The 9,673-nt window shown below is 56.7% G+C and overlaps 1 protein-coding gene across 1 annotated transcript; it reads left to right on the top strand.

The window, feature by feature from the left end:
- Positions 1-7: 7 nt before the first annotated feature.
- LOC103776198 (myosin-binding protein H-like) lies at positions 8-8,899 on the top strand (the record flags this gene model as incomplete). The annotated part of the gene is made up of 9 exons (XM_008943697.1): positions 8-230; positions 471-605; positions 2,370-2,537; positions 5,054-5,142; positions 6,126-6,321; positions 6,625-6,764; positions 6,970-7,129; positions 8,148-8,284; positions 8,713-8,899. Coding segments are annotated over 9 exons (1,435 nt in total), but the record flags the coding sequence as incomplete, so codon positions are not given.
- Between the last annotated feature and the right edge of the window lie 774 nt (positions 8,900-9,673).

The following is a 9,673-nucleotide window of genomic DNA, read 5'->3' as shown; positions in this document are numbered from 1 at the left end:
GAAAGAGCCGGCGCCCAGCCCGAAGGAGGAACCAGCCCCAGCCCCAGCTCCTGAGCAGCCCCCAGCCCCCGAGCACCCCCCTGCCACCCAGCAGCCCGCAGCCCCTCCAGGCGAGCCCGAACAGCAGCCCGTGGCAGAAGGGACTCCAGCCCCTGAAGAAGCTCCCCCAGCTCCCCCAGCTGAACCTCAACCCCCTGCTCCTGAACCAGAGCCTGAGAAACCCAAGGCAGGTGAGGAGAGGACCGGACGCTGAAGTGGGGAGGGGACATATGCAAGGCTGGGAGGGGGCACGTGGGGGTGTGGTGGTGAAGGGACAGAGGGGTGAAGTCACCAGGGGTGTTTTTGCAGTGGGGTAGGGCTGGAAGATCTGGAGGATGAAGGGCTGAAGACCAACGTGGAGGTTGAGTGATTGCCCTCCAACAGCTCTGGTGCTCAGGAGCCTGTCCTCACCAAACGTGGGTTTCTTACAGAGCCACCCAGTCCTCCCTTGTCCTTGGCTGTGGAAGAAGTGAGTGAGAACTCGATTACGCTGACCTGGAAAGCCCCGGAGCAGACAGGCCGGGCAGGACTGGATGGATACGTGGTGGAGATCTGCAAAGATGGAAGTAGGCTTGGGCTTTCCTGCCTCCTAAAGCATGGAGAGCTGGTGTGTTGCTGTGGAGGCATGGGACGGAGCTGGGCAGATCCTAGAGCTGGCCTCAGATAGTAGTGATGACTTTAACTGGGGTCTGGACTAGGTTTGATGTCACTGCCATGACCAGATAGAGGGTGGAGGAGAGACCAGCAGAGGAGATCCACTGAGGATCGTCTCTGATAAACTCCAGCTCTGCAAAGACCTGGGGCTGGGTTGGTCATAGAAGACCTCAGGAGGAAAAAGATGCAATTCCTCCTCATTTGCCCAAAATGAAGTGCAGAAGAAATAAGGATAAGTTAGGAGGATGAGGGAGGACAGGATCCTGGGCAGCACAAGAGGGGCTGGTATGCACCAGCAGGCAAGCACTGCCCAGGCAAGATGGGGCTTCAGATGCCTAGAAGGAGGATGGTCGTGGTGGGTGGAGGTGGGCTGGGGGGTGGCAGCAATATCTGTGGTCCTCCAGTTGCATTGCTGGTTGTTGGAATGGAGTAAGTGGATCAGATTTGTGTTTTGGGCAATCTCTCGAAGCCCTGCTTGGCTTTGGGGTGAGAGTGTGGCTGGGGGGGCATCTGCAAGGGGAGGTTGGGGCTGGTGGCCTGGGTGCTGCATGAGGCTTGAGTAGTCTGGGAGATCCAGATGGTCCATGGGCCTTGGGAAACTTGATCTATGACCCTTGTCTGTTTAGCTTGTGCCAGGCACGACCAACAGATGCTTGGCTTTCATCGTTGGACTGGGAACTGGGGAGGTAGCCATGGCTGGCTGGGCTGCATGAGGAGCCCCTTGCATGGGATGAGGGAAGATGCAGCCATTCCTGGAGGGTATTGGCTGACAGCCACCCAAAGGTCACAGTTTTGGATGCTATCCTAGCTTGCTTTGGGCTTGGCTGGGTGACAGGAGAGCTCTAGTCATTCAGTGAGAACCACACGGGCTCCATGCTGTTGTTTGGGCTGGTGCAAGACCCTGTTTGGCTAAAATGTGGTGAGATTTGAGTGAAGTTTGGTTTGAGTAATACCAGTGGTGAAGGGAAAAGGAACTGGTGGGATTTGGCTGGTCTGACAGCATGGACAGGAAAACCTTCTTGGTTCAAAGGTGCACATGGTGTCTTAACACCCCTGGTACACGTGGGTTGCTCCACTTGCCCTTCTGGGACACCCCATCCTTTGGTGACTGGGGCATTCTGTTTTCCAACAGCACATCACAGGGCTGTGTTAGCTGCCTGAGGTGGGAGGGCTTCTACATCTTGGCTGTGGGGTGAGTTGGAGATGCCTCTTCCAAGAGGGAAGAAGAGCTGAAGAGGTCTAGCTGGCTGGTGGCAGGGGTTGAGTAGACCTTGCCTGATGTGGAGGATGCTCTGGGGAACGTGGTGAGCCCCAACAAGTGACCCTGGTGCAGCAAGAGCAGCAGAGAGGCTGGCAGGGTGGTCAAAGGATCTTGACTACTTCCAGAGAAGCACCTGGAAAGTCAGCAGGGACCAAGTTGGATGGTCTAGTGCCTGTTCCTGCTTGCAAATAGCCTCCTGCTTCACAGCTGAATCTGTCAGCACTTCATATCTGCTCCCCTTGGCAGAACGGGGTGGCCAACCTCCTCTCTAAGAGTCCTTTTTCTGCTGGCACCCCAAACCATCCAGCCTTTGTGAGGAAGGGGTCCTCTGCCTCCTGTGGCTTGCCCCTGCTGTGGGAGGGGTCTGTCTGTCTGTCCACTGCACCCCTGAACCACTCTGCTGGGTTCATTGCAGGTACCGACTGGGCAGCCGTGAACCAGGAGCCTTTTCTATCCACCCGCTACACAATCCAGGACCTCAGCTCTGGTGCCAAGGTCCTTGTCAGGGTCAAAGCTCTCAGTGCCAGCGGTGCCAGCGTCCCAGCCAGCTTGGAGCAGCCTGTCCTCATCAGAGAGATCCTCCGTAAGTGCCGCTCCCCCCGTGCTTCACCCCCAGGTCCTGTGTCCGTGGCACAAGGAAACCACTCTCCACCCCACAATCCGGCCTTTGGCTGAGATGTTCTCCTCCATAACTGTGTCCACATCCCTTGGGGTGGGGCAGAGCAGCCTCCTGACCTCCCAGCACTGGTTTTGCAGATGGTGAAGCTTTGAGGGTGGAGGACTCAAAAGGTTTTCCCGTTTCATTGCAAGAGCTCAGAAAGAGTCTCACTTTCAGCTCATCCCCTCTCCTTGGCCATGTTTCCATCTCTAACACCCCATCCTCTACACATCACCCAGCTTTGTTTACTTAGCTAAAGAAAGTCAGGAGCTGGAGGCTGGAGCAGGGGAACTTTAATCACTCTGAACTCGCTAATGAATGACTTGCTCCCATGCTTAGCAAGACTCACATTCCTCCCGGGCTGCTGTGAATGTGCTGAGGCTGGTCTATGATTGCAAGGTTGGTTTTCACTTATTGAACAGCAAACAGCAACTCGTTTTCCCTCTGCAAGGAATTATTAATGCACAAGTTTTCCTACCGCTCAAAGAACACGTCGGATTTTTCAGCTGCTTAAAAATAGCAGCAATAATCACGAGTCCTTCCAGGAACCATCAGCTTTTTGTAGGAAAAGGCCAGGAGAAGAGCTATCAGCATCTGGGAAGGGTCCTGCAGAGTCTGTCCTCTCAGTCTGCTCAGAGGAGGAGATGAATGTGGCTTAGGGGTTGGTGTCTGCTGCTGCGTTCACCTCCAGACCCCAAAAGCATCCCACCATACCCTGTGGGGCTGGGGAAACTGAGGCATGGGGCACTGAGATGAGGTGTCGACTAGATAGCTTGTGTTTCCCTCTTCCAGCCCCATCCTGCACCAAACAATTCAACCCCTCTGTCCCTGCAGCCCAAGCTTTGCCCTAGCCTCATGGGCTGCTGAGAGATACAAAACCCAAAGAGCTGAAGGACCCACTCAAAACTTGCTCTTGGTCCACGATAGTGTTATTTTTCTTCTCTCTTTTCTTTTTTTGCTAACTGAGACCATTCAGCAGCAAACAGCACTTCTGCATTCCATTTGAAACAGCAAACCTGGCTTTGCTGAGGAACAAATTACCCCTCCAGGTCCTCTCTGCCTCCCCGTGCCCACGTCGGTGGCACTGGTATGTGTCGGGTGCACGAGTCGCCTCCTCTCTGTCCCATCTGTCACTCTCTGGTCTTCACACTTTATGTGGGACTCCATTTTGTACCTCTCACCAGTTCATTTATAGCATCACAAGGGGTTTTAAATAGCAGCAATACAGACGGCAGAGAGTTTCAAAACAGGTGGGATGAGTGGGTTTGGGAAGTGGAGAGAGAGACAAGGAGAAACCAGACGGAGGTTTGATGCTGGAGCCGCGCTCTGCAGGGAGCTGAGGCAGAAGAAACGCCTTCCCCCCCGTGGTGGCATGTCACCTGGGCCACCAACCCTGGCCAGCCCATCCTTGGCTGAGCCAGGCACGCGGGAGCTGGGCAGAATTCACATTCCCCACGCCAGGTCAGGTTTCTCTGCCCTGCTGAGGCTGCTGAGCCCAAGCGGCGGCATCGCCGCGTGGATCCACGGAGCGAGGAGCAGCCTGAGCAGAGGAGGGACCCTCTCAGCTGTCGGGGGGCAGGGGGGGCATCTGGGCACCTCCCCACCCTCCGCAGCCCACCCCCAGCTCACGCTGACAGCTGTCGAGCCATCGCTCAGTCCTGGTTTAATTCTGGCCGTGCCCCCTCCCCAGGGCTGAGCTCCAGCACGTTCGACCCGCGCAGAGACACGCAGCAATTTTAGGAGGGGCTCAGGCAAAGCCAATGGCTCCCCAGGAGGATCCCCGAGCTGGTAGGGTTACACGGCTGCTATTTTCACCCCGGGAAGGAGACACGGGCTCTAGCAGCATTCTCCAGGGGGGTTTTTGCTTATCTTTGTTATGTTCCCTTGGGGACATTAGCCTGTGGTTTAAGCCCTGGGGCTTTCACAGCTCTGCTGTGAGTAACCGTGCACCACCTTGGTGTCTCGAAGGTCTTGAGTGTCCTGTGAAGGTGGAGGCTGTGGAGGCTTGGTAGGTCTTGTCATTGCTGGAAGTTGGCTTGTGTGCCTCTGGGGAGTCTGTGTTCTGAGCTGGGGAGAAATAGTTCCTGCCTGGGAGATGCTGTCCTCTGCTTGCTACCCTGTAGGCTGTGCTGTGGCTCTGCTGGGAAAGCCCATGTTGGTCTCCATGGTCTGACCATGATGGAGAACATCAACGGTCCATTGGGGTGGTGCTGTTGTGTTGGTGACTTGCTATCTCAATGGATGAGTATAATTTTGGGGTTCAGGCAACGGGATAGATTGGCATGGCCCTTCAGGGAAGCAAGAAGCATCCAGGAGATGAGAGGGAAGCTGCCTTTCAGGGTGGGATTTCCTCCTAGCTAGGCAGGGGGATAGGTGGGGTGGGTCAGCCAGCTGGAGGCTGTGGTTTCCTTGGCCCCATGACATGGATTTCTGGTTCCCAGAGCTCCCGAAGATCCGCATGCCCCGTCACCTGCGGCAGACTTACGTCAGGCGTGTTGGAGATGCCATAAACCTGATGATCCCTTTCCAGGTAGGTGGACAATTTGGGATTTAATCCCCCAGGCTTTCTCACTGCACATTAGCTTCTGCAGTGACTTTTCTAGCCACTGTAACATGCCTGGAACCAGCTGTGGGCTGGCTTGTCCTAGTCTCCATGCCTCATGGGCCAAGGGTGGGAGATGAGGTGGGAACCTCTCTCCCACTCCTGCCTAGTTACCTTTATGTCTTTATTGATGGTGCTGGCAATGGAACAACCCCAAACACTCTAGGACATGAGCTAGATATTGCTACTGTCTCAGCCCACAAGCCCTGTTCAGCTCATGCTCCTAGCTGAGCCTGGCAGGGATCTGGCCACGCACCACAGGACCCCACAGCACAACAGTGAGGGGTCCTCTGAGGAGAGCAGCTGCCTTTGGGGCAGGGCAGCTCCAGGCCTGGGTGATGGAGAAGCGATGCTGACACTTGTGGGCCAAGCTGGAGGTCCTCCCCTCAAGTGACCTATCAGATACTGTCTGGGCCATCACCAAGGCTTCTCCAGCATGGCATTTGGGATGGAGAAAAACAGCCCTGAAAACTACTGGCCAAGCAGGAGGAAGCCAGAGGCAGAAAGCTGCCCCTGAGATGAGGGGCACGTCCATGACATGTCTTGTAGGCAGCTGGGAGCCTGCACTGGCCATGCTCTAGGCATGGATTGGCCCCGGGTGTTGAATTCCAGCCTCTGCTGCTGGGCTTGAACATGGGCTCAGTGCCTGGGCAGCAGGAGCACGGCTCTGCCCGTGATGCTTTGGGCAAGTAAAGCTGGGCTTGCTCCATGAGGACTTTGGGAGCCATCAGCCCTGCAGCCTGATGTCTTCCCATCAGTGGGGCTGGCAGGGATTGGCTGTGGTTCCTTCCCTGGGGACAGCTGGGTGGGAGAGGCCGTGCCCAGGCCACTGCTGCCTGGACAAAGCGAGGTGCCTCTGCCAGAACTGCGAGCTCGAGTGGCTCCTAACCTGCCTGTGCTGGTTGCCCCAGGGAAAGCCAAAGCCCGAGGTGATCTGGACCAAGGGTGACCAGCCCCTGGACACCAGCCGGGTCAACATCCGTACGGCAGAGCGGGACACGGTCTTCTACATCCGCAGCGCCCAGCGCAGCGACTCGGGCAAGTACGAGCTCACCGTGAGGATCAACGGGGCAGAGGACAAGGCTGCCCTGGACATCCGAGTGATCGGTAAGGCTGGCCGTGGGACCTCACCCCGGGGCTCGTTTCTGTCCCTTGGTTAGGGGTAGGTCTTGTTTTGGATGGGATGGGCCACGGCCAGCAGCGAGGCAAGGGGCTCTGGGGTCCCTCTTCCAGTTGTATCTTCTCTAGGGTGGTGGAAGTGGATGCTGGGTTTCTGCCAGCTCATGCCTATCGCAGCTTCTCACCCCTCGTGTGCTGAAACAGGATGGGAAGAGGTTAAAAGTGAGGTGCAAGGGATGGTCAAGGTATGGAATGGTGGGGGGAGCCAATTTGAGGGGTTTGTATTTGCAGAGCCGCCGGGCCCCCCGGAGAACCTGAAGCTGGTGGATGTGTGGGGCTTTAACGTGGCCTTGGAGTGGACCCCCCCGGCGGACAATGGGAACTCTGAGATCAAGGGCTACATCGTGCAGAAGTCAGACAAGAAGAGTGGGGTGAGTGTGGGCGCTGCTGGGGATGCCCAGCTGGGAGAGGGGCAGCTCCACACCCCCACAACCTTCTCCATCCTTTGGCCAGCTGGCCATTTGTCGCCAACCGGTGATGCAGACCAGAGATTGGTCCTTTTTTTTTCCAAAAAGGAAAAAAAACAGTGTCATTTGTCCCACGTTCCTTCACGGCTCTTTCTCTCCCCCCTCTCAGAAGTGGTTCACGGCGCTGGAGCACTGCACCCGCACGAGCTGCACCATCTCTGACCTCATCATTGGCAACACCTACTCCTTCCGCGTCTTCGCGGAGAACGCCTGCGGGCCGAGCGAGAAGGCCACGCTCGCCCCCGGGGTGGCCCACATCCAGAAGACAAGTCAGGAAATAAGGCCCTGGAGAAGGGGTTTGGGGGTGCCGGTGGGCGAGAAGGGTCCCGTCCCTGCTGGGTCTAGCGGGGATTCCGTGGTGTGGGTCACCCACAGGGCTGAGGCTGTGCAGCCCCAAAGCCAAAGGCCAGAGGTCTCCCCTTTCTACATCTCCTTTCTCCTTTGGGGAAGGCTGGTGCCATGGTCAGCCCCCTGGGAGGGGTCAAGGCATGGAGATTTAAGGGGCAACCTCTTCTCACTGATGCCCTGTGACAGGACACAAGCTGGAGCACAGGAGGTTCCACCTCAACGTGAGGGAGAACTTCTTTCCTGTCAGGGTCCCAGAGCTGGAACAGGCTCCCCAGGGAGGTTGTGGAGTCTCCTCCCTTGGAGACTTTTCAGACCCCTCTGGATGCGTTCCTGTGTGACCTGCCCTAGGCTAGATGGTCCTGCTCTGGCAGGGGGGCTGGACTCGATGATCTCTGGAGATCCTTCCAACCCCTGACATCTTGTGATTCTGTGAGATCCCTGGGGTGAAAACGAAGCAGGAGCTGGGAGGTGTGAGGACCAGCCCTGGCTTTGGTCCTGCAGATGAAGAGACCACCACAGTGGTCCACCTCAGGTCCAAATCTCCCAAGAAGCATCCCTCAGCCCCATTCTCCCTCTGTCTGCTTCCATCCTGCTCCCTGATAGCACACAGTGAGCTGGGGTCTCTGCCACCTGCAGAGCTTACCTCCAGCTCCTGTTTCTGTGCACTGAGCTTTGGTGATGGAGCAGGAGACCCAGAGAGGTGCCTGCCTGGGTCTGACATGCTGCACGTGCATGGTGGGGCCGGTTGGATGAGGAGGGATTTATAGACAGGGTTAGTCTGAGCTGAAGGCCAGGTCCTTGGATCAGGCCGGATGCTTCCTGGCTTATGTGGAGAAACAGAAGTATTTTGGGGTACCTTGGGCCGAATCCCTGTAACCATGTGCTGGTCAGCCCAGTTGCCCGAGCTCTGTCTCAACCTAGAATCAATTATTTTCTTAGAAACTACTTATCAGCCAGAGAAGATCCCCCAACGGGACATGATGGAGCCTCCAAAGTTCACCCAGCCCCTGACAGATCGAACCACCACCCGAGGTTACAGCACACATCTCTTCTGCTGCGTCCGGGGCTTCCCTCAGGTCAGTGGTTCCCCCCCAGGCAGCGTCCCCTCTGCCTGTGGACAGCCACCAGTGGGGTCTTTGCAAGGTGGTTGGAGGTCCTGGGAGGTGGTTGGTCATGTTGGGTTAGGGTGGGGTGAGGTTAGGGGGTTACAGCCGCCCTCTGAGTCAAACTGGGGCAAGTTTGGGGTGTTTCTGCACGGAAATAGGAGACTGGGCTTAATTCAAGCTGTGTCCTCTTTCCTTCTACACGTGGGGAGCAGTGGTCAAGGCTTAAGAATGGGAGATTTTGCTCTTCAAACTGCTTCTGATGGTGAATCCCCCCATGGCCACCAGCTTCAGGCAGGGCCAAGGCTAAGGCAGAGGGAGCTGGCTGCATTTTGGGGCCAGTTTGACTTCTCCCTTCTCTCTCTGCCTTAACCAAGCAAATAAATCTTGCTGCCTTCCAGCCCAAAATCATCTGGATGAAAAATCAGATGGAGATAAGGGAAGATCCCAAGTACATCGCCATGATCGATCAGGGCGTCTGCTCCCTGGAGATCCGCAAGCCCAGCCCCTTTGATGGGGGCATCTACACCTGCAAAGCTGTGAACCCCCTGGGAGAAGCCTCTGTAGACTGCAAACTTGATGTGAAAGGTAAGATGGGCCGAGGAGATAGAGGAGGAGGTCTCCTTGCCTGCTCTATCCTCTTCTCACCTCCACAGGGATGGGGTTTGTCCTTGTTTTGTGTGGCTCCTGGTGATGGAGGAGGTTAAAGATACTGAGCAGCCCTATGGAGCCTCAAGCTTCTTGGGTTGATGGACTTGAAGCATCTTGAGTTTGCCTTCCCTCATTCACAGCCAAAAAATATGGAGGAAAGCTGCAGAGCCAAAGGACCAGAGGTGCTGGTGGAGGCTGGGACAGACACTTGCTGTGTCTCCCAGCACTTCTGTCCCCAGCCATTCACCAACCCTGCATGTGGGGCCGTGCTGACCTCCCTCCACTTGCAGCCAGGTTGCTCTGATTTATGTCCCAGGATCCTGCCCAGACCTCCCAGCTCACATTTCCCTGCCTCAGCAGAGCACCCGGGGCAGCCCTTGCAGGAGGTGCCCCTCTCTGGTCCCCCCAGACACCTCCCCTGCGTGCTGCAGACGTGGCTGGGCGGGAGGGGGGTGCTCCTCCAGTGGTGCTGAGAACAGGCACATCATTTCTGTTATTTCTCCTCCTGTGGCTTCCCAGCAGATGCTTGCCCTGAGACAAGCTCTGCCCTACTTCCCACGCAGACAGAGCTCCAGCCTGGCAGGTGCCCGGCACCCCTGGGCCCTGCTGAAGATCCAGGGCTGCTGGTGTGGCACCGGGCTGGTGCTTGGTTCTGTGGCAGCTGGTGCCAGGGCTTCTGTTAAAAAGACTGTGGCCAGAAGGTTGAGGGAG

Source organism: Merops nubicus, unplaced genomic scaffold (genome assembly GCF_000691845.1).
Source record: "Merops nubicus isolate BGI_N331 unplaced genomic scaffold, ASM69184v1 Scaffold46537, whole genome shotgun sequence".
NCBI lineage: Eukaryota > Metazoa > Chordata > Aves > Coraciiformes > Meropidae > Merops > Merops nubicus.
This window is presented reverse-complemented; position numbering and strand designations above follow the sequence as displayed.